Source organism: Ambystoma mexicanum, chromosome 3q, assembly GCF_040938575.1.
Source record: "Ambystoma mexicanum isolate Mex_15411 chromosome 3q, UKY_AmexF1_1, whole genome shotgun sequence".
Classification (NCBI taxonomy): domain Eukaryota; kingdom Metazoa; phylum Chordata; class Amphibia; order Caudata; family Ambystomatidae; genus Ambystoma; species Ambystoma mexicanum.
This window is the reverse complement of record NC_090926.1, coordinates 581,538,617-581,562,944: the sequence shown is the minus strand read 5'-3', so window position 1 is coordinate 581,562,944 and position 24,328 is coordinate 581,538,617. Positions and strand designations below refer to the sequence as shown.

Here is a 24,328-nt window from a genome sequence, read left to right as displayed (position 1 = left end):
TTGCTCAAACTGGTACTTCTCACTTTTCCCTTCACTTATACTAAGACTTGTCCATTGAACATTATTTTGATGTATACATTAATGTCTGACATGTGTATACAACAAGTTATTTGATAACTAGAGCGTGCTTTGTCCTTCAGGTTGAACTACGCTCGATACACTACATCCTTCAACTCTATAGCATTACACCGCATAGAATGACAGTAAGTGCTATAACTCTTTCTCCGGTGTGTGTGAACGACTATCGTTTGAGTAATTTACTTCTTGCATGCCTCCGCTTCTCGAGTCTGATGACAGGACTCCTTTTGTCCTTTTTATATATCCATAGGGATAGAGGTGACTGGATTACAGAATCTGTTACCAGCCCCACAGGATGCGATACCGACATCCATAGACGGTAAGCACTACCATTATACCACTTATACTTGACATAGTGGATAATAAGATTGGCGACCATTACTAATTAGGTCCCTCTCTGTTGTTTTTGTACCCAGGTTTGGTCTAGACGCTTGAACTCTATTATACAGAGAAGAGCCTATGGAACGAGTTACTTTGCATTTGTTCCTTTGGGGATGCATTTGTCTGCGGTAACAATAGCGCTTGCACCATTCACCAAGCTATACGAGTCGATAAATGACACGTGAAAGGACCACAGCACCATCTCAGCTATGATGCGCACTAAACTGTTATATCTGGAGGGGTACATCGCGGCGACGGAAATGAAGAAAGGAGTCCACACCGACCTTGAATCACGCAAATCAAGCACGGCTTGGTGAGAAGAACTTGTCCATCAGTCGCCTTTTGCACCTAAAATCTTTCAGACAGTGGCCTGCCAAACCTCGATGGTTTGCGAAGAAGAAAGCCAAGAAACGTTAACACCCGTCTCAGTGCAATTTGAGACAGCCAGCGACAGCCCATCAAGGAATCAGCAAAAGGTGCCTAGGAAGAGCCACATTTCTCCAAGCCAGCCGGTCACTAAGAGGCTGCTAGAAGTACAGAACTGCAGGCCAGCACAGAACAACTGTGTCTGCGAAGAAGACGCATCCCTTTCTTCAATGTACCAGGAAAAAACAAAGGTAAATGAGACTGAGCCAACGGCAAACAGGGAATTTGCAATATTTGACCAGACCAGGGCTAAACCAAAAGAGCTGCCGCCGAGGAAAAAGCAACTGGTCTTTTGCCTACCTCCTCCAGAGAAGAAAACCTTCAACAACCTCAACTACCGCAAGACTAACTACCGCAGCAAGAGGAACGCGGAAAAAGGAACAAAGGAAGACTGAAGATCAAAATCGCAATACTTGTGTGGATCTAATGTTGATGGCAAGTTCTCACGCATCTCTGAAAACGACAGAGGGCTTCTTGGATGAAGAGGGGTTAATAAACTTAAGCCAACACCTAGACAACTTGCCATCTGATAAATTAGAGAAAATCGCCTCCCCTCTTCACAACTCTGCTTTAGAGACGACAAGTCCAATCAATATAAGCATGACGGAAGAAGAAGAAGAGGACCAATCCTTCCGTACCGTGGAGGACAGATGTAAAATGACAACCAAAAACAAAGAGTGGGGACAATTATCACCCCCCAATAAAACATATTGGAAACCACCCAAAGACCCTACACGTCACTACATATCAAGGGTGGCAACATCAACACTTTACAACTCACCGGACAGAACTAAGACCATGGCAACCAGTCGCGACACCCCCCACTCGGATACACAAACTACTCAACCACGGAAGAGCGTCTAGCACCAAGAAACATGCGACCGCAAGAAGTAGAAAACCGAGGTAGAGGCAAAGACACCCAGAGGTGCCATGAGGGAGAAAATACTCCAATATTTAAATTAGAACAAGAGACAGCCGAGAATATGTTGTTCTAAACAGAAGAACAGTCATGAAACTCCTTCATAGTGTTCCAAACCTCACTTCATTGAGAACAGAGGACTTAAGTTTAGTCGAGCCCAGTCACGAATGGAGACAAGCGACAACTCTCCTTTATAATCACCTCTAGAACAGTGAAACAAAAGTTGAGACTCAACAGAAAAATTACTCAAACTGGGCTACGACTTAAGGGAAATTACAGGATCTTCACGAGCCCGTCTACCCTCAACCACCTCGAAAGCTCCACCCCACCACTCGAGGTCCTTAAAAAGAGATGAAGGCCACACCAGCCTGAGACCTGCTCAGACTAGCAGCCACGGATAGAAATCGGCTTCCAATGACCAGTCGGGTCTCCATTCAACAACTTGAAGCTAACAACAAGGGAAATGGTAGATAGAAGAAATAAACCCTCACCTATTACATCGACCACTGTCCCAAGAAGCCTGAAACAAGGTGATGCTTCCTTGGCACCTGTGCCTGAAAGATCGGGAAGAAGGCCCTTGGGACCCCTACCTGCAAAAACAAGAACATTGGTCCAGGTGCCTGCAAAAGTAGCTGGAACTGACCAAGAGAAGGAAAAACTGTTCCCACTACATCAATTGTGGGCTTGAATTCCAAGGCCCTGTCTTCCCACTGAAAGTAGCAAGCCATGAAACCACAGAGTCTCGACCCGGCCACAAAACTAAGGCCAGAAGCAGCTCTCATGAGACTGGGCTCATGAATCACCTCAGGCTTCTCTCATCCGACGGTTCCTGGCGATGTAGACCTGGCCTCGTTTGACATCCTGTGCCTCCAGGAAACATGGCTAATGGAGAAACCAACCCTAGATGGCTTCATCCTCGCTCACGCACCAGCAGAAAAAAGGAAGAGGTCGCACCTTCTCTGGCCTGCTAACAGCAATTCGCTTGGGAAAAGGAATTATACTAAAAGAAATTCTCTCAACGTCCTTCTTCCTATTAACTGTGCTAGTCACATGGAACCATCAAAATGTGGAAACAGGGAAGGTCTCTGTAGTACCAGTAATAAACATTAATACCTACTGGAATCCGGAGGCCATTTCCAACGCCAGTTTCATCAGCCTGTTGGAAACCGAGATAGACCGGTCCTACATCAAACATCAGGCCTCCCACCTCCTCATCTGCGAAGATCGAAATTCAGTATGTACAAAGAAACATCTGACTTCTCGCACCACACTGGCAGAAGAACGAGGTTATGCCCGACTAACTCTGATGGGCTCAAGAGAACTAGACAACCTGGACAGCATATATGCACTCAAAAGTCAGAAGCCATCTTGGGAAGGTGAAAAATCTTCAGCAACGATTGATTATATCTTCGCCTCCCGCACACTACTCCCGACGATCACCTCCTTTGACTTACTAAAGACCGCAGCAAGTGATCATAATCTCCCCAGGTCCTCTTTCCACGCAGCAAATCAGACACTAAAATAAAATCGGAGCAGGAAGTGAACAACAAATGCAATCGCCTCATGCTAAGTGCTAGAAACATCTCCAAGCTTACCACCAACTATTCCCTGTTGGGACTCTCCGACCTGACAGACACTAAGCCGGACTATTGCCCACTTCTCATTCCATACAAGAAACCGATCATAAATACTCGAGCAAGACCAGAAAAGTGTTCCCACAAGTACGATAAAACCTTAGTCCTAAAAAGAAAATTATTAAGAAGCCTAAAAAGAGCAGCAGCTCGAGACAACACGGCCGCAAGCAGAAAACCTTTTCTGGTAGCTTCTAAGAACTACAAGTCCTGGCTGAAAAACTACCGCCTTGTCCTCTACCAAAACGACTACGAGGAGATGCTGAAACAGCTTTGTGGGAAAAATGCATGCAAATTCTGGTCTCTGATTAGGCATACAGACTGCCAGACAAATAACGTGCTAACCAGCTCCATAGCTGAGGATGTATGGATGGCCCACTACAAGACCCTATTTCAAGGCGTGACCTGAGAAACAAACACCTGGAGTCGAGGAACAAACTTCGGGAACCCCAGCGAAGAGACACCATGGGTGAAGCTCCATGACAGGGCGGACATTCTTGAAGTAATCCAAAACCTCAAAAATTCTAGAGCTCCTGGTCCCGATGGACTTACAAATATCAAACTGAAAAACATCCGGAGGAATGGGTGTCTCATCAGCTTGGTGTTCGAACGCTGTTCCAAAGCCAAGCAGCTACCAGACTCCTGCACCTCCTCTGTGGTTATCCCGATATATAAGAAAGGCAACAGAGAAGATCCTACTAACTTCCGCCCTATCGCATAATTGGATGTGATCGGTAAAGTGTATGGATCTCTCTTGCTACGGCGTTTCCAAAACTGGTCACAAGACGCAGAATGCAATGACCAATTTCAGTCGGGGTTCAAGAAGAACATGGGCACCACCATAAACATCCAGACCTTGAGCATCCTCAAAAGCAAGGCGATGACAGGAGTTTGAATCTTCCTGGCATTTATAGACCTAAGCCTGACTTTCGACCGTGGAAATGTCCAGAAGAACTTCTCCAAGCAATCATATCTCTACACAATAACACTAGAATGCAAGTTTGTCTAAATAACCAAGGCTCACTCTCGGCAGCAATACCTACAAATCGTGGAGTAAAACAGGGTTGCCCACTGGCCCCGGCGCTCTTCCTGTCCTACATGGGAGACTATAAAGACACGGAGACAAGAGTGCGCCCATTTCCCCACAGCTGGGTCAAGTAAAAAGCTCAAGACTGCTGTATGCGGACGATGTTATATTGCTCGACCAAACAGCTATCGGTCTCCAGAGACAGTTGACCAACTTCACGCAATACATCGCCACGAACCATCTGGGAATTTAACAAGAGTAAGACCAACATTTTGTCACAGGGTAAAGGCAGTAGAAGCTCAGAAAAATTCAAATGGCAGCTTGACGGCGCCCCGATCGAAAGAGTAATCGAATTCAAATATCTGGGAGTCATGTTGGACAGTTCAAACCTGGAGAAGGCTATGCAAACCTCTTTATGAGAAAAAACGAGAAGCCTAAAGTCCCAGGCTCAAGCAGTGGATAAGAAATGTGGCCGCTTTTCCCTAGTACCGGTCATATATTTCTATAAAGCAAAGGTCATACCATCTATCTGCTATGGAGCGGAAGCAATGCCGTCTTTGCCCAAAAAGATCTGGAAAGAACTGGAAAATAACTTTTGGAGAAAGGTCCTTAACTTCCCCAACTCGACACCAATTGCGCTCCTAAGAAGAGAATTGAGCCAGCTGTCACTGGAGGCAGTGAGCGAGCGGAACGCCCTGATGCTATATAGGAAACTCTCCTGAAAGACTGCCCAAAGCTTTTGTAAGCCATACATGAAGAACTAATAGGCTCCCGCTGCATTCTCCTAACCCAATGAGCCAAAGCCCAGGAGTCAGAACTCGGCAAGATCCAAAGCACGAAAAGTGAACTGACCGAGAATCCCACAAAAAAAGCAAAAGAGACTGAATGAACGAGACTGGATCACAACACTGGACACAGCTGCAACATATAAACTGGCCGCCCACTTACCATTGCAGGCATGGAAGTTCATGAGCCACAAGCTTTCCTGGCCAAATATCCAAACATTAAGCTCAGGAATACATTCCTGAGAGCACGACTGAACCTCCTCCACACTAACAAAATTCTGGAAATTAGAAGCCAGTCTACATCCAACAAATGCAGATTCTGTAACAACCAGAATAAAGTGGAAACTATCTGACACCTGCTACTTTCATGCCCAGAGGTCGATCATTAGGAAACCATATCTGAAAAACATCTTGGCTTCGGCCTACAGATACAAGGAGGAGTTTTGGTGGCCTTGGCTGATGGAGGCGAGAAGACGGCATGGGTGACGGTCACGGCGAAAATCATGGATTTGATCTTCAAAACCACAACTAAAGAAAATGACAACTAGAACCAAGACAGAGATCTTAGAAAAAGTTTGCTGATCCACCTTGTAAAAACCTTTTTAGGTTAAATGAAGAATAAAAAAATAGAAAAGAAAAAAAAAACAGTTTTTTTTTCTTTTTCCTCTTTGAATGTGGTATAATTTACTGTGTTTGTTCTGAGCTCCCCGGTGCTAAGTCTTTCACTGCAGAATAATGAACTTCCCAGAATCTGTGCTGAATACACAGCTGCAAATGTATGTTCTCGGAGGCAGGTACATTTGTTACTATTTTAAATATATGATGTGCAAAGGGCAGGGACAGCATCAGGACCCTTCAACCTTGTCATTTGAAAGGGGTCATGAACCTCAGGGAGACCTCTAGCAACTGCCCCATGTTTCCAGTCAGCAGTTATAACACAAATATATTTCTCTGTATTTTACTGTATTTGTTCTGGGGCTTGCCTTACAAGCTGCATTTGTTGGAGCCCTTGCAGCCGTCACTTCCCTTGGGATATACAGAAGTGTTATCACACTGGTTCCTTCACAGCAGGCACTTTCTAGCATAGGATTTATAGCTTTTCAGTGGGTATTTCTTGTTTCAACTCCCTGCTGGCTGCCCGTCTCGTGATAATCGTCAGCTATTAACCCCCAGCTCAGTCTGCCTTGCAATGTATACACCTCACAGAAGCCTCTGACTGTTTCCCACTCTATGCAGCAGCAGTAGCCAACCATTATGTTGAACTTTCCTGTGATCTCTTTAAGGCCATATGCCATTTGAGGTCAGTACCTGTGAAGTCATAAGGTCAAAGTTCACATTACATAATTTCCTGTGATGTCATGCCCTGTCATTTTTTCAGTGGGTCAAATTGATGTGACATTTCCTGTGATGTCATCATTATGCTAAATACTATTTTTAAAACTTTAAGATTCCTACAGATGTTTGGTCACAGAATGTTGGCATGTATGTATAAGCACACAAAAGATTATGTATACATGCATGAAAAAGAGCAAAACCAGCCACTCCCCCCCCACCCCATCAGTATAAAACTATTGCTGCATGCTGCTACCAGCATAGGGCGCTATGGTCGCGCAGCACTGAACTGGGTAAGTGTGGCACCAGCACAGGTTTCAACTTTATCCAAGTATTAGGATAGTGCTCTCCGAACCTATGAGCTTCCCCACTCACCCCCCTTTAATGAAATTGTTGCCAATACCCCCCCCCCCCTCAAATGCCATCACTGCTTAGGTTTCCTATTAAAAGCGGTCAACATACTCTCTGTATGTAGAGCCTTGTGCCTCCCCTGAACATCCTTTGGCCGCCTAGGGGGTCCAACCCCACAGTTTGAAGACCACTGACTTAGGAAATCCATCACGGACCACCCCCTCCATACGCCCTGTCCTACCCCCCCCCCCCTCTATCTGGGCTCAATATTTAGAGGCGGGGTCTTGCACAATCCTCCACAATTCCTGAAAGCTTCACCCACCATAAAGTTCTTAGTTGATCCAAAGTGCACCTTATTGGAAATGCACCACTTGTGGGGGTGTCTCACATTGGGTCATCTTCAGATGCCCATCCTTGCATGACACCATAGGAGGCATCCAAGCCACTGCTTCCTCGGCACACCACAACCAGACATGGAAGGAGAAATTCGACAACTGGCACACACAGGAAACACATTCAACTGGCCACAGTCTTCAAAGCATGTTTTATTGCCAACATAAATAATCCTCAGATATAGTCATGCTGGGCTAAAACAACAGAGGCAGCAGTAACATTAAACCCTCGCCTTCGCCCCAAGAAATCCTGATCAGGAAAACGGTGACACAAATATATGCTGCCCTACATGTGCCATGGACAGGCTTAGGAGGCCAAATAAAAGTTATCCAAGTGCATTTTTCTAGGTAAAAATATTTTAGCTGCATCCAGAGGTAATGACCAAACAAGGAAAATTAAGCCATGTCTCCAGCAACAGCTGATTAAAACAAATGGTGTGTGTGTGTGTGTGTGCATGGTGGGGTACGTGTAGTACAAAGATGAGTGGTAGAGAAAGGGTATAATAAGGATGTCACTTAATGAAGAGAGTGGTGTTGCCTAGGATACAGAGTTCCAGAAGTGGAGTTTGGTGGACAAGTGTGTGTGAGAGTCTCCCATAACCAAGGAACACGTGGAATAAGTGGAGGGGTACATAGAAAAGCTAATGAATTGGATAGAAAATATTTGGAGATAAACCTCTTTGGAAGCCAAGAAAAAGGAGGGCGTTTCTCAGCACTGGCAAAAGTGGCATATATGGAGTGGTGTCCCTGGGCAAGTGAGAAGTGGAGTGGTGCCAGGGATGGGTGCAGCACTCTATCATCATATAGTGGGATGGAGAAAATGGTGCAGTGACATTAGCTACCATAGACTCCTTTTAAGTCCACGGCTTTGGGCAAAGTTCAAGCTGAAGGGTGAACGAGATGAGACTTCACTCCTTTAGCAGGAACTCACAGTCCAAGGCATGCCCCAATAATTGGGCAGATCCAGGAGGTGGCGACGCACTCCGCCTGGTCAAATGATGCAGCCGGTTACACATCCTTCTTCACCTCCAGCAGGGTGGGGTCCTTCTCAAGAATGGTCAGGATGACTCGGTCCAGGTACTGCCGCAGATGGCGATTGAGGTCCTTCTGCTCCTCTAGGGCACGTACCTGCAGAAGGAAGAAAGGAGAGAATCAGTGTTAGACAGGATCACAATCCCCGGAAGCAGCTACCATGGGGCCAAGATCTGAAACCTTCCTGGGTGTGTGCTCGTCTTTGGTAGAACTTCGACAGGCGGAGGAGGGCCTTAGTCTAATGGAAATCCCAGATGACCACTGAAAAGGGGGTACTTTTGGCTGTGGTTGCCCTAATAAGTTTTTGAAGTTTTAGTATCTTAATTGAGTCTATTGGTTTTATTTAAATAATATATATTTTTTTTAAATACCAGCAGAACTTACTTTGAGTCATGTGCGTCTAGTGACACTTTTTGTTTAAAGCACAATATCCACTAGGCCATATTCTACAACTGGTTTCAACATATTTGAGGAGCATTGGCAGCGACTGTGCAGCGGGTCAACTCAGCCAACTAAAGCATAAGGCACTGCACAAGAAACTTAAGGGATTATTCAGAAATGTCGAAGTTTTTTTTTTGAGGCTTTTTTTTTATTTATTTATTTTTTTATTTTAAAGGGTCTTGGTCTGGTTTAACTTTAAAGAATGTTAGACTCCACGTAAGGACGGGAGACTTCGGTTCTGAGCGAATCAGGGTTGAAATAACACGTACAGACGGTGCCCTTTACTCGGTCCATGATGTTGCTAGGGATTGAAGCAGCAGCAATACCACCAATGTCGTTCCTAAAACAAGTCCATCTGCACCATGAAATTACGCCACAGATCAGGAAGATTAAACTTGACTAAAGTAAATGAATATTACTTACTGTTAATGTAGAAAGTAATTTTCTGTCCGAGTGGCCTCACACCCACCACCCCCTCAATTCCCCAGTTCTTAAACTAGGTTTGGGAACTCAAGTCCACTTTATCAGACATTACAGAAAGTTGGGGTTAAGCTGGAGACCCAATTGGGCCCTGCTGTTCTTTTCCTTTTTGGAATCCTAACTATTTTTGTCCGCAATGGGACTAAATCCCTTCTCCCACTGGGGACCACAACTCCCACACATTTTTAGTGCGTGTACTTAAGGTGCACCTATGTGGGGGCACCTCTAGATGTCCCCTACCTATGACGATGCAACCTTCCTCACCAGATAAGTGGCAGTAAAAAGGGCTGGTGGAAGATGGGTTTCTTTAACCCCTTTGTGTAAAAGGGCTTTTCAGCCATTTTATCACGTGGGTGTTTGCGAACACACTAAAAAGGAGACAAAAAGAAAATGGGGTTTTGTCCCCTTCCAGTTTCTCTTCGAAGTCTTGAGGGAGTTCCACCTTTCCCTTGCACTGGAGAGAGGATGTTGCCATATGTGGGTATGGGCTAGGTGCATCCCCCAGCCTGGGTGAGCACAATAGACACTTAACACATACCCGGTATAAACCAGTACATCATGGTATCACAGCTGAAAAAAAAACATCCTGGCTGTCTGGTCGAGATTTTGTGTTGGAACGTGGGATGCTTACCACGGATTGGAAAGCAGTCCCAAACTCAATGCGAGTATGGGTTGTGATTGGAGAACAGCGAGAGCTGTGATGAGCCCCAGCCTAAAGGCTCCTCGCATGTGGCCAGGGGAAAGCAGCCGCTAGCGGATCCTGGCCCTAGGGGTAGATCACACGGGAGGAGATGGCTGTAAGGGGGAGATGGTGTCTCCAACAGGAGTTGCGTGGTATTCTTCCCCTTTCCAGTGAAGAGCAAACCCCAATTCCAGATTCTCTGATGGCATGTTGCCATTATGCAGAACCCTTCATTGTTAAAACCCTGAAAACCCCTTGTTAAACTTTCCAAACAGAAATCTTATTATATCCTCAAAAGTACATAACGCCTCTAAAACACATTTAACATGTAATGTTTATAAGGGTTACAACAATGTAACTTACCACAGTCTAAAAATCCTTGGGACTCCCAGTCCCAGAAAGCCTCAAGTACTGAGACGAAGAAGAGGAGCAAAGAGGCAATATGAATTGAAAGCAATGCAAAGTAAAACATGTGGTCTAGTTGTCAGGTTCCCAATAAGCTGCGTGGGACATTTAAACTTGGAAATCACCTACAAGGTAGGAGAGAAGGAAAGGGAAGCTGCAGAGCGCTGATTGGGAAGCAGAGGCAGTGTCACAGAGGCGAGCCCTGCAAGACGAAGATGCTTACAGACAATCGCCTGGAGGCGTTGCGTACCAGAGGAGAGGATCTCCAGTGAAGTTGTAGCCGGTGCCCTGGAGAGACCGCTAGGAGCGACAAGTCATTTGTCACAGGACAGGAGGACATGCAGTCTTGTGGAGTGGCAATGCAATGGTTCTAACAGTGAAAGAGTGAAAAGCTGACACAGGAACCTAGAGAGTGAAGCTGCCTTGCTGGGGAAGTGTGCCCGACGAAACTCTTCGCCGCTGCTGCATGTTACACCGGTGAGTCAACTCAGATGAGTTGGAGGCCCTGGGACATGCTATCAAGTTAATGAATACTTTGGGGGGGGGGGGGGGGAGTCATTTTGAATACCGACCAAGTAGAATTGAAGGACAAGGGCAAAAAGGGAACAATTCTCCTTATATGGAGAGGTCAATTTGAACAAACCTGGAACCCGCATTGCCATAAGCCAAGAGACACAAAAGAAGAAATAAAAAAAAAGGTAAAAAGTTGTACAACTCATTACATGAGATGCCAGTTTGGGTAAATCTGGAACAAGCATTGCCATAAACCAAAAGACAATAAAAAACACAAGTTAACAGACAGAACTTAAACAAATCCCAATATGTGGGACAACAATAAGGGGGGAAGTTGGAACAAGTGTACCTAGAGTCAACGAGGTATATACAGTGAAGTAGTGCAACTGTGTTATGAAGAAAAGTAAACTTTGTAGCAAAGAACTGGTGAAAGATGCGCATCAGGCAGTGATCCTGTTTTGGAGAGAGATACCGGGCAGGAGAATATACCAGGGCATCTGCGAGAACCAGAAGGGGGCAATAACTGGCAGGGGAGTACACCAGGATATCTTGAGGGTCAGTTGAGATATTGACTGGCAGGAGAATGTACCAGGAAGTCCTAATTTTGAGCAGTTTTGTGAACGAAACACTTTCATTTGAGGTAGTTGTTGAAGTCAAAACAACATTTCCTTTGACAATCTGAGGAAATTATTTTGTGGAGGAGACATTTTTAATGGCTTTCACTGAACATTTTTTGGAGCAAAACCGTTTTCCTGAAATAGTACAGGGGAAGGGAATAAGCCCCTCAACACAAGAAGTGTTTTGTTGGACCTACACTTTTGGATTTGTGCACATTTTTGTTGAGTTGGAAACAGACATTTACCTTGCACCTTTAGATGGTGTATGTTGGTGTGAGAGTCCAATATCTTTTAAACACAAGGTCAGCTTGCTTTTGTTTTAGTTTCACAGGCAGTGCCACTTGTTAGGCTAGGTAGCTGTGTAGGTTTTCTACTCATGTGGTGCTAGTGCTCTGTGTTGAAGAAATTCCTTCCATTCACTTTAGTTGTGCATAGTAAGTATGGTCCACAGTTTCTTTACAGCATAATGCATTGTCATAGGTGTTACTGCAAATACATACAGTTGGATTGGACCATTGGAAATATTGCATGTTTGGTTATCCATGTGTTATAGTTTGACACATCGTTTGTAAGTTGAAACGATTCGGATTAGTTCAGGGATGTAATGCACATGCATCAGAATTGTATATGTATATATATATATATATATATATATATATATATATATATATATATATATATATATATATATGTTCACATATTGTCAAAGATGTTCATAAAAACGGAAAGCGCAATGCACAAGGGAAGAGAGGTAGAAAATAGACAAGTAATGGGTTAGTTTGGTTGAGAGCAAAATAGCTGTAATAACAAGATCATGGTCGGTTGTTAGGGCGGGTTAGTATTCTCACCTGGGTTTGGGGTACATTGTTAGGAGAATAGATGAGGCGTTTAGCCTTGAACTGTGTGTCATGGTATTCACGGGGCTGTGTAGCCTTGAAGTGGATTAGTCCTTATTGATTCAAGGCTGAACAGGGGCCCATTATTATTCTGCCACCATTCAACTTCCTTTTTCCCCACCCTCCCCTAACGCAGATGCCTTAGAACCAATAAGAACTGAATAAAAGGTTGAAGCTTTTGGCTTGGAAGGAAGAGTCGACCACTGGACAAAGGAACCGAAGAACAACTTGAAGAGGATGCCTGCTGCAACTCCTGGACCATTGGTTTACCCGGTCAAGCCCTGCTGCTGTGCTGAAACTCCAAATTCGTATCGACAGAGAAGCCCCTGTAAGGACGACTTCTCCCCTTGAGTTGGTGGGACCAATCAACTCCAACATAAGCCACCTGGACGTCCTTCGCGGAGCCGGTTGAATTCCTACAGATTTGCTGCTGGAAACCGTATAGCCAGGGAGAAGAACACCAGATTGTGGGTGTTGCTTTTAAACTGGCCTAGAGCTCCAGAAAGATCTCCGGACTCCAAGGAAGCAGGTCTGGCTGAGCCCCAACAAGTGCGAGACCCCAGATGCAAGAAAAGCCCATCTCGACAGCCAGGAACCACGGTGTTGCTATTTGCGGTAGATCTCAGGAGCTGAAACACTGAGCAGTCACTGATTTGAAGATTGCCGGTTGAGAGCGGTGACCGTCCCATTGCAGTGCAGGAGTCCCCAGAAGTCCTCCCTTTTGTCCCCACGACTGAGGCCCAGGAACAGTGGGATCTGCAGAGTTGCACAGGAACAGAAGTCATCTGCTGCACCTTTTCTTCAATTCAAAGGTACTGTACAAAGTCTGAGAGAAAGTACCTCTTGTGGTAGAGTTGCTTGCATCTTCTACCACTCACAAGTCTAACGGCTTGTAGCCCTACATTGATTCTTCTTTTCTTCAAAGACTTCTAAAACATTGTGCAAAGACTTTTCTACTTACCTACCAGAAGTGCTTCATTCTATACAGGACTTTTGCCCATTGACTTTGGCCTAGCCTGTTCTACTGAATGACTGATTTGGGGATCCAAAATTATTTGCCTGCTTAAGAATATTTGTGGCCTCTTCTTGTTCTAATAATCTTTTCCTTTTACCAACTTATAACAGTATTCTAAATGCAAACAGTAAGATATTAATGTCCCCAGCACCCTAGCTATTGAAGTCACCCGAGGATGTAGGTTGTGTCTGTGGGCCATCCCAAAAGGGTCTTTACCGATTTAGAAACTAAGAGTGTACAGTATTGAAGTGTATTTGTGTGTTACTATTATATCGCTCCCTTCTGAAGAAGGCTTATTCTCACTGACTGATAAATTAATAAATGTTTATTCAAGAAACCCTGGGTGTAAGGGTTTATTTGAATACACGTCACTGTGAATCTCTGTGCAACTCCCCTACAGCTCACATTGACCCCTCTTGAGATGAGCCTGGCTGCACAACACGCTACTAAAACTGTGTAGTACAAGCTTATACCAAAGGTTGGGTTTCCTATACTTGTAGCCAGAGTTGTGTGTAGTGCCCCCAAAGGGTACTGCATACAAACTTTGCCTTACATAGGCCATCATACCCCAAGATGGATCTTTCTCATTTGGATGGCGATCTCTCTGTGCATGAGATTAATCGCGCTATCAAGGGGTTGGGTAGAGGGAAGGCCCCCCTGACAGAGTCTCCTCTAGCTTTTTAAAAATCATTTTGCCTGTTCCCCTACTCCTAGGCTCAAAAAAATTCCCTCCCAGAAATGCTCTTCTGGATCCTTTTCTGAGGCTCTACTCATCGTATTCTCCAAAGTGGATAAAGACCCTGATCTTTCCAACAACTATAGAATAATCTCCCTCATTAACGCCAAAAGCAAAATCTTCGCTATGGTTCTTGCTAACAGAGTTGAATCATCCCTGTGCGGTTTGGTTAAATCCTATCAAGTTGGCTATGTCAAGGGTAGGAACACATCAGCGAACGCAAGACTTCCATTAGACGCTCTGCATATTGTCTCAAAAGATGAAAAAAAAAAAAGACATACAAGGCTATGCAGCCATTGCGCTGGGCGCGGAGAAAGCCTTTGATCAGGTCAACTGGGATTTCATTTTTCAATCTCTACGATGACATGGCTGTGGCAAAAATGTAATCTCTCACTAAGCTGCTCTATTCATGTCCCAAATCTATTTGTATACATAGCCAGTCCTCATCCTTCTTTCCTTTGCGTAGTGGCACTAGGTAGGGCTGTCCCTTGTCTATTCTTTACATTCTTTCTCTAGAGCCTTTATTAGAACTTATTTCGATCTACTAAGAACATTCCTGGGATCCCTGGTGGGATATCTACTACTAAAATAGCTCTGTATGCTGATATTCTAATCCTCAAAGAATCCCAAACTTCATCTCCCTTATCTATTGGATGGACGTCCTCAGTTTTCCCTAGTATCTGGTTATAAGCTTAACAAGGACAAATCTGCGATTGTACCCCTTAACTCCTTCTCCATTAAACATGATTTAGATACGTTTGGGTTTAAAATGGTGTCATGACTCAATTAAATACTTGGGACTTTGGTTTGCTTCTTCTGTGATTGATACTGTCAAACTCAATGCAGGTCTTCTGGTCAACAGACTCAAAGAACTAACGTCAATGTGCTCTCCTCTCTATCCTGGTGGGGTCATCTTGATACCATTAAATGATGCTCGTTTTGTATTATCTGCAATGGCTCCTGGTCCCTCTACCTCCTTAATGTTTTGTAAGTCCATCAACTCAATCCTTCTCAACTTCTTATGAGGAACAGGGAAATGTAAGAGAATTGCAGTGAATTCGTTGAAAGCTCCATATGACGGGGTCGGAGGGCTCAGGTTCCCGGACTTCAAGTTGTATCCCTCTGCATTTCTTCTCAAACAGTCCTGTGGCTGGTTTGCCCCTCCCAAACCCTTTAACACCCTCTGCTGGTGTGCGTTTGAAAAACAATTAGCACATCCTTGTGACATTACTGACCTTATTTACGTATTTAGCGACTTTTCGGCTGCACTTTCGGACCCCATCAAGGCCTCTTATGTTTGCCTTAGGTGGTTCCTCTTCCCCCACTGCAAAACTCTGTCCAAGGAACTTTCCCCATTTCTGTGGCATAACAAATCTATTACCATTAATGGTAGGGATGGATAGAGAATATATATATCTCGCAGGTCTTGGTTAAATAAGGCATTAGATTTATCCATCAGATAATTAACCGTTGCTCCCTTCTCTCATTTCAACAGCTTAGAAATCTGTTCCCCATCCCCGTTTTGGACCTTCAATTTTACAATAACTTGGTGAACGCGTGCTTAGATGCACTTCATGTTTTTCTAATTGCACTCCCATGCCTGCTGCCTCGACACTTCTGCTCTTGACCAGGACTTCAGATATCCGAGCTACCAAATTCTACAATGTTCCGACTAATGTGGGGCTTCCTGCCACCAATACGCCTTTGCGCTTTAAATGGGAGTGTGATCTTGGTTGTGCCCTAGATTATCATACTTTGTTGCTATTGTACTCTAGAATCAGGAGCAGCTCTACCTCCAGCAATACAAAACCTGTACTTCTTGATTCATAGAGCCTTCATTACCCCCCTGAAATTATTCAAATCCAAGATTAGAGCAGAGGACAAATGTTGGTCCTGTGGAGGTGCCCCTGCTTCCTACAAACCTATGTTTTTCGAATGTCCCTTTCTTTTCAAGTTTTGGCAAGAGGTGTGGAGATTTATTAAATTAATTTTCTGTTGATAACCCTCTATCGTTTATAAATGTTTTCCTTGGTAGCCTCGCTGTCAAAAGGTCAAGTTACAGGCCTCCGCCAAGCTGTAAGATCTTTTTATTGCTCTTGCCCAAAGCTCATCACTGCCAACTGGAAACACCTACAAAATATCTCCATTAAAAGGTTGGTGGAATAACATTTGCCATGTACAAAGGATTGCACATTGCATCGCTGCTTACCTAAATGCTATACCCAAGTACAACGCAAATTGATTCTTTTCATTTGGTACTTAGACTACTTAGAATGTCCACTCCTGGCTCTTGAGATGCCCATTGTTTATCTGCTTAATTTTTCAGTGCATCCTTGTTTTCTCTATATTTGATCAGCAGTTCTCTTGGCTTTGTGAATCAATGATTTCAGGATTTACATTGTTGTCCATGCCCTACCCCTTCCTCTTTCCTACTGTTTTCTCGTCTGGCCCCTGGTTTGTTCCCCCCCCCCCACCCGTCTGTCTTTCACTTACGAACTGCATTGCTGATTTGCAGATTCAATTGAATTATCGCCAGTCTGTTTCATGGCATCACCCGTTTTTTCAGATCGTTCAATGTGTTATTTTGTTGCCTCAGCTCAAATTTTGAACTTTGTTTTTATTATATTCTGCATTGCCACTATTGTATTGTTCTTTCTCTTTTTAAAATCTCAATAAAGATTATCGGGGCATGGCTTCGGCAGCCATGGAGTAGGACGTGCTTCCTGAGCAGCTCCGGAGGATCCGACATATGATCCGTGAAAACTACCTACAAAAACGAGCTACTGGTTCCAGGATTGACTATACATGCATGGGAACGTGTGTTCTGCTCACTGTATAAAGACCGAGTGAATCGTGTGTGGAATTCTGGAGGAATTGCTCGGCGAACGACGGCGGCGGCTGCTCGGTCCATTGTCACACAAGATGGCCGACAACAAAGGAAACGAAACTGAAGCACCCGGAGCGGCAGAATAGAGACGGCAGCCGCGGGGAAAGAATGATGATGGCGAAGTGGAGACGGAGCGAAACCCCTGCGGCGGTAAGCCTTGCGTCACGTTGGCTTGCGTGCTGACCCGGAAGGCAAGAGCCCGGGGGCAGCGGGGGTGCCAACAGATAGGCCGCGCCACGATAGACATATGAAGCGCTCGCTTGGCATCGATGAGCAGAAAGCCGCGGTGAGAGGCGGCGGACGGTGCGACTGCTTGAAGAGTACTACAATAGCTGATAAGGGTGAAAAAGACATTGCTGAGGCATGCGGACACTGAATCGAGACAGCGAGGCACAACAGAGGCCGCAGAATGTCCGTGCGAGGGGCCGTGAGCAAGAACAAGAATAAGCAATCCACAATGGATATTTTTGCCGAAACGCAACATTCTCCTGTGACCATCGCGCCCAAAGGCTCGATGGCACCAGCGGAGGACACCACAGTGGCTGAAACCCATCAGATTCTAGAGGCCATAACGGAGCTGAAAGACCCTTGGGGGGGTTGCGATGTCAGACCTGCGCACTTCCCTGGAGGCTAAAATAGACGCAGTGGGAATAGAAGTCTCCCTGCTGAGGCAAGATGTCAGGTGGCTGGCGGAAAGAACAAGCAGCCTGGAAGGTGCGGTGAAAACCAACACGGACACCAGCACTAACAACGCAAAGCAGATCCATGTACTCAAACAGGTAGCTAACTTGGATTCTCAAGCGGAGGAAGCAGAAGGGAGAACGAGGAGACACAATATTCGCGTGGTGGGCTTGCTGGAGGGTGCGGAGGGACAGGACCCAACAGACCACGTCGAGAACCTACTCCTACAAGGAATTGGGGCTGGCAAACTCTCGCAGTGGAGCGTGCACATAGAGCCCTTATGAGGAAGCAGAAATCAGGGGCCCCTCCCTGGGCGATAATCGCCAAAATATTGAACTACAAAGACCGCAAGAAAATACTGGAGTACTTCCGAAAAGGTGGCCTCGAGCACCATCACGGTGTATCCGGACTACACTATGTTGGTCCAGAGGCAACGGTACAGCTATGTGGCAATCAAAAGAAGGCTGCGCGCGGCTGGGATAAAATATATGCTTCTGTACCCTGCGAAATTGAAGGTGGTGCACAAGAGCAAAAAGTATTTTTTGACACTCCGGAAGAAGCAACGACGTGGCTGGATCTGCAGGGCTGCCCGGAACGAGACATGGAAGAGACCCAAGAGGGACACGATATGTGACTGGGATACGGTATGCATACTGTTAAGGCGTCGAGTGAGCACCCCAGGGGTGCCTAGATGAAGATTAAGAACAATGGGCGCGGCTGTAGGAGGCTGATATTTTGATAAAATACTGCTGATTGTAACGTACTTGAAGGACTGGAATATAGTAGCGTGTGCATATATGCAAATTCTATAGCAATGTGTAGTTAACCCGAAGTGACATAGGAGCAGCAGGACGAAAGCACCCTACCCCCTGAATTATAGGTGTAGTAGTAGTAGGTTGGCCACTAGGGCAGCCTCACCCTGCGGAGCTTCGAGTACAGGCGAGAGCCAGAAAGAGCTAGATGCGGGGAGCCTGAGATCCATGGATGGAGCTGGCCAACAGTTGGGGGGAGTGATGTTGGGGAAGGGACGGGAGGCAGGAGAGAGGGGGAACGGGAAGTTTGGTGTGTTTTTGGTTAGAGGGAATTTAGAATGGGATGCAAGCCTATACAGATTGGATTGGAATTCAAAGTCAGACTCCACCTGGGGGAGGAGGAACAGAACTGGTACAGGCCATGGGGGACCTTAAGATACTTACATGGAACGTGCGGGGGCTCAACAGCTACTTAAAAAGGAACAAAGTTATGTTGTACCTGCGCAGGCAGAAAATATATACTGCATTGCTGCAGGAAACCCACCTTACACGAGAGAGGATGTACACGATCGCTGGGAAGTGGAAAGGAGTGTTGGTTGGCTCATCGTACTCTGCTTATGCAAGTAGAGTGCTTATTTGGGTGGCGCCACATGTCCCTTTTCAGCGATTGCAAGTGGTGGCTGAGACAGACGGGAGGATGGTTATGCTGAGGGGACTGGTGGAGAACAGGGAGATAAGTATTGTTAACACGTATGCCCCGAACCAGAACACAGCGGCGTACATTAGAACATTGAGTGCGAATTTGAGCGCATGCGTAGGAAGCGCGATGATCTGGGGAGGGGACTTCAACTGCGTATTGAACCCGAGGGTGGACAGATCGGATGGGAAGATGGATAGACCGGCCCTGCAGCCAGGGCGTTACAGACATTGCTGGATGACTTTGGTTTGGAGGATGCATGGAGAGTGAGGCACCCCCAGGAAAGGCCATATTCACATTATTCTGCCCCACAGCAGTTATCAACGAGGCTGGATTATGTCTTCACATCACCCGAAATATTAGCGGAGATCGCACAAATAGAGTACAAGGCCAGGGCCCTTTCGGACCACTCGCCCCTGATTCTCGCATGGCAATACTGCCCTCTGAGAGCAAGGATCCCGACATGGCGCCTACGAATGGAAGCGTTGCGAGACCCTTTTTTTTTTTTTAGGGAGGACTTGAGGGAGGAGATTGTAAATTATTTTGAAACAAATACTGGGAGCGTGGATTCCGCGGGAACACTATGGGAGGCCTTTAAAGTTGTCATGAGGGGGCTAGCCATAGCGAAATCCAAGGGCCTACAAGGTGGGCTTTTAGCCGAACTGCAGGAGACGGAAGAAAAATTAGAAGAGGCCTTAAGGGGCGGAGACGATACAGCAGAGAAGCTAGAATTGACACTTAGACTACAGCAAAAATGTGCAGAATATTGGGAGAGATTGTGTAACCTTAATTATAAAAAATACGTAGAGAGACAGCATGCGGGAGGTGATAAACCGGGGAGACTTTTGGCGTGGTTATATAAGAGTGAGACCCCCAGAGTCACAATCAGGACTATAGAAAGAGAAGACGGTAGCGTAGAGGACACCCAGGAGATAGTTAATCAAGCGTTTGTGGATTATTATAAGGTATTATACGGAGATGACGGGGAAAGTAGTCGCGCTATGATGGAAGAAACGCTTGAGGACATGGGGTTGCCCAAGATAAGCAAAGAGGAGAGAGAGGAACTAGATACCCCGATCACCTTGGAAGAATTAGGGGAGGTGGTGAGGCAGCTGCCTATTAGTAAATCCCCAGGGACAGATGGACTCCCAAGTGAGTTTTACAAAGTATACATGGAAGAGGTCCTCCCCCCACTGTTCGAGATGTTAAACAAAGCGTTCGAGATGGGACGATTATCGGAGTCACAGAGAGGCCGTCATAATACCGCTCCGCAAACCTAACAAACCTGGTCACAGCTGTGGTTCCTATAGACCCTTGTCAATGCTGAATCAAGACAGCAAGATGTTAACTGCTGTTTTAGCAAATAGACTGAAGAAGGTTATTGGCAAATTAATACACCCGGATCAAACGGGCTATGTCCCTCATAGAAACATTACCAATAATCATAGGCGACTCCAGAGAACCATTGAGTTTGGCAGAGAAGGAGATGAGGAAATGGCAATTGTGTCTTTGGATGCAATCAAGGCCTTTGACTCCGTTAAATGGCCATGGCTACTTGCGGCCCTGAAGTACTACGGGTTAGGGCCTGGATTTGTAAGGTGGGCGAAAAATGTTATATAGGGAACCGCTGGCTAGAGTTAGGACAGGATCTGTGATATTGGAAAGGTGGCAGCTCAGCAGGGGTACTAGAAAGGGATGCCCGTGGTCTCCAATGCTCTACATACTGGCCCTGGAACCTCTAGCAACATCTGATCTCCCTATATGCAGATGACATGCTGCTGTACTTGCGATTCCCAGAAGAAAATCTCCAGTACATCCTAGAAGTGCTAGAGAGATACGCTGTGCTGTCCGGTATAGCAGTGAACCCCCAGAAGTCCAGCATGTTCCCATTAAGGGGGTACATGGGGATGTCAGCGGAGCGACTACCTGTATTGCAAGTGCCGTGGGCGGTTAGCACATTTCGGTACCTGGGGATAGATATATACCACACCGCGGAGGAAGAGCATAGGTGCAATACAGAAGTAGCCACTAAAAAAATTGAGAAGTGCATCCAATTTTGGGCAAAGCTGCCCTTGGCGATGATGGGGCGGGGAGCAATGCTAAAGATGTTGGTCCTACCAAGGCTCCTACACTACTTCGGGAACATACCGTACCCGATTCCTAAGAAGTTCTTCACCAAATTGAACAGCATGTGTAGGGACCTTTTGTGGCACGCAAAATAGAGTGGCGTTTTGGAAGCTACAGAACTTCCATGACAAAGGAGGGATAAAGCTGGCCAACTATGAGGCGTACTATGTGGCAAGCCAGCTACAGTATGTCGCCAAATGGCTCTCTGACGAAGAGACCTCGGAATTTAGGCTGTTTGGGCATGATTGTGCACTTTTTTATTTGAAAGAGATGATGTGGGTACCCAGGGCGGAAATGGTGGGGCACCCCAAAATGATGCTACTGGGGTGGAAGGTGTGGCGCAGGGCATGTCAAATGATGGAGAACCTGTCCCCATGCTCACCGCAGATACCACTGGTTGCATTGACGGGGGCAGACGCGCAGCTACGAATGACACTCGGGGAACCACTGGGAACCGGCTGGGGTGGCAACAATGGGTGATATTTGGCGAGAGGGCTCGAGTATTACTTTTGAGGGGCTGCGCAAAGAAAATGGGTTGCACGAGGGCCAGTTTATTACATAACATAGAATGGTACAGAGGATTAAGGGAACATGGCCTGAAACTGTGTTGGAGGAAGAATCAGATGCCACCATAGGCGTGATATATGACATAGCTGAGGGGGTTCATGAGATTTCCAGATTGTATGAAATGCTGATGTCTAAAGTGGGGAAGGTGGTCACGCAGTTGAGACTAGACTGGGAAACGGAGGTTGGAGCCCCAATGGGATACAGATGTGGGAACGGGTGCAGGGGTATCATAAGAAGGTGTCTAGAAATGCGAGGCTGAAACAGATTCAGCTGTACATAACGCATAGGGCATATATGACAACTTGGAGGATATCGAGGTTTGAAAATGCAGGACGGCAAGCATGCCCCAGGTGTGATGAGGAGAACGCGGGCATGGTGCATATGTTCTGGTCATGCCCGATCAAAGAACGTTTCTGGAGGGGAGTGAAAGGGAAACTGGAAGAAAAAGGGGTGAAGATTGTAGTGGATACAGTGTGGGCCTGTCTGCTGGGGGGGGTTCCCTAGACCACAGAAGCTCAGGCACGTGAGTAAGTGGAGGGATCTGGCTTATGTGCTTGCAAAGAGGAGGATTGCCATGGGATGGAGACATGCCATGTGCCAAAAGGTAGAGGTGTGGTGGAGAGATTTGCAAAAATGGGCGGATGCCGAAACCATGGCATGGCAAAAAGCGAGTAGCACAGGGGGGAGGAGGAGACTGAGTCCCTGATGGCCTGGGAATCACTGATAGCCGAACTGTTTGGGTCATTAGACGACCCGGCGGGGCCTGGAGAAGAGGAGACCCGAACCACAGGATGCAGAAACTGAAGGTTTAATGCAATAGATTCGTAGAGGGGGGGGGTGGGATAAGGGAAGTAGTGGTTAGAAGTTAAGAAAGTGTAATGAAACCGTTGGAACGTGCACTGTGTTTGGTTGTTTTTATAACTCAATAAAATGTTTTTTTTTTTTAAATAAAAAAAATAAAGATCATCAAACTAAAACATCTTTTAAAAAATTCCAGTAATGCGTTATGTCCAATTGCGGCTTGCACTGGCATTATTCGAGCCAGACGCCAAAGACATGGGCACATCCCAAAAATTATTATATCAGCTACCTTAGCTGCTCTGTGGCAACATCTCTGGCTAAATGCTTCCTACCAACGTGACATAATTACATTTATTTGCAGTCTTCGATTAGATCATTTAGATATTTGTAGGCCTATTATTTAAAGTTATATTTGAGTCAAAGATGAGTCTTTAACAAACTGTTATCATGCATGAGGGACATACATTTGGTTGAATCTGGTTTTCATGAAAAACTTATTTAAAGTATGCATTTTATTGTATTGAATGTACGTATTTTTATATTGTAATGCTACTTTTAAAAAGTTGTGTATGGTTTAATGTAAACCATACGCACAAATAAAAAAAAGTAAATAAATAAAAAAATCCTTGGGAAATTCAAGAAAACCCGATTAACTTTGTGAACCCAGAGGAAATGGTGTATTGCGCAAAACAAGTCTAGTCACGTGTAAGCCCACAGGCCACTGCCTATAAAAAAAGCAAGTGAGTCAGAGTCAGTCACATTTCTGGTCAGCGCCTCTGAAATGGTGGTAGAGCTGGGGATAAGCAGTGCTGGGAATGGGAAACATTTATTGGGGGCAACCATCCCTTCATAGGAGGGGCGGGGCATGGCCCCTGGCCAGGTAGCGCAACACAGCATCTCTCTATAGAACCCAATGCTGGTGATTTGCATAAAAGCAAAGAGCATTATGGGATCATCATAATGGGCAAAATGTTGGTTTTATAGAGATTCAGTAAGAAAGCCATGTAGGCGAATAATGTTCTGTTTTGATTGGTCACAACAATCACCCCAATAGTGATCTGTAAATTGCAGGACATGTATGCCAGTTTGGACAGCTGCAAAACTGTATGGAGGCTTTGCCAGTATCCAGCAGGCACGTAACGTCATTGAGCTGACCAGGCTGAAGCCTTGAACAGTTCAAAGGATCAGGAACATGGTCCTGTTGGTGCATTTTCTTTCTTCTGATGCCAATCTGCTCAGCAGGGATGAGGCACAGCCCCCCTAAGACACACAGCTGGGTCCCTGGCTCTGCAGCCAGTTCCATAATGAACTCGACAACACCTTTCTTTTGTCATCAGCAGCATAGCCTTTCTTATGCAGAAGGGTGAATTTCCAACTGAAAGACCACCAGCCACCTTGCAAATCTGTGACAGGTAAAGGGAGCAACACAAAGCACCCTTATAGCTTGATATGGTAAAAAGTAAAGTTTGCTTTGATGTCCTTAGTTGCATGTTCTTAAAACCATACATAACACTCTGGCGGTTAGTGACCAATCTCCAAACCTTCGCAAGGTCATTACACAACTTCTTTTATTGTGTATCTTAAAGCGCTGAAAATAAAGTGGGTAAATTAGATGTTGCCTTTTGCATCTTATATTTTTGCAATCAAATTGTGGAAAATAAAAAAGTTACTTCTATT

The 24,328-nt window shown here is 45.6% G+C and overlaps 1 protein-coding gene across 1 annotated transcript in view; it reads right to left on the bottom strand.

The window, feature by feature from the left end:
- Positions 1–7,455: 7,455 nt before the first annotated feature.
- The window catches only part of LOC138582763 (rab11 family-interacting protein 4-like), a 100,551-nt gene continuing 83,678 nt past the window's right edge, over positions 7,456–24,328 (bottom strand). Inside the window, exon 11 of the mRNA XM_069654382.1 lies at positions 7,456–8,450. Within this exon, the coding sequence (XP_069510483.1) occupies positions 8,331–8,450 (120 nt within the window). The 3' untranslated portion in view covers positions 7,456–8,330. The remainder of the gene's footprint in view (positions 8,451–24,328) is intronic.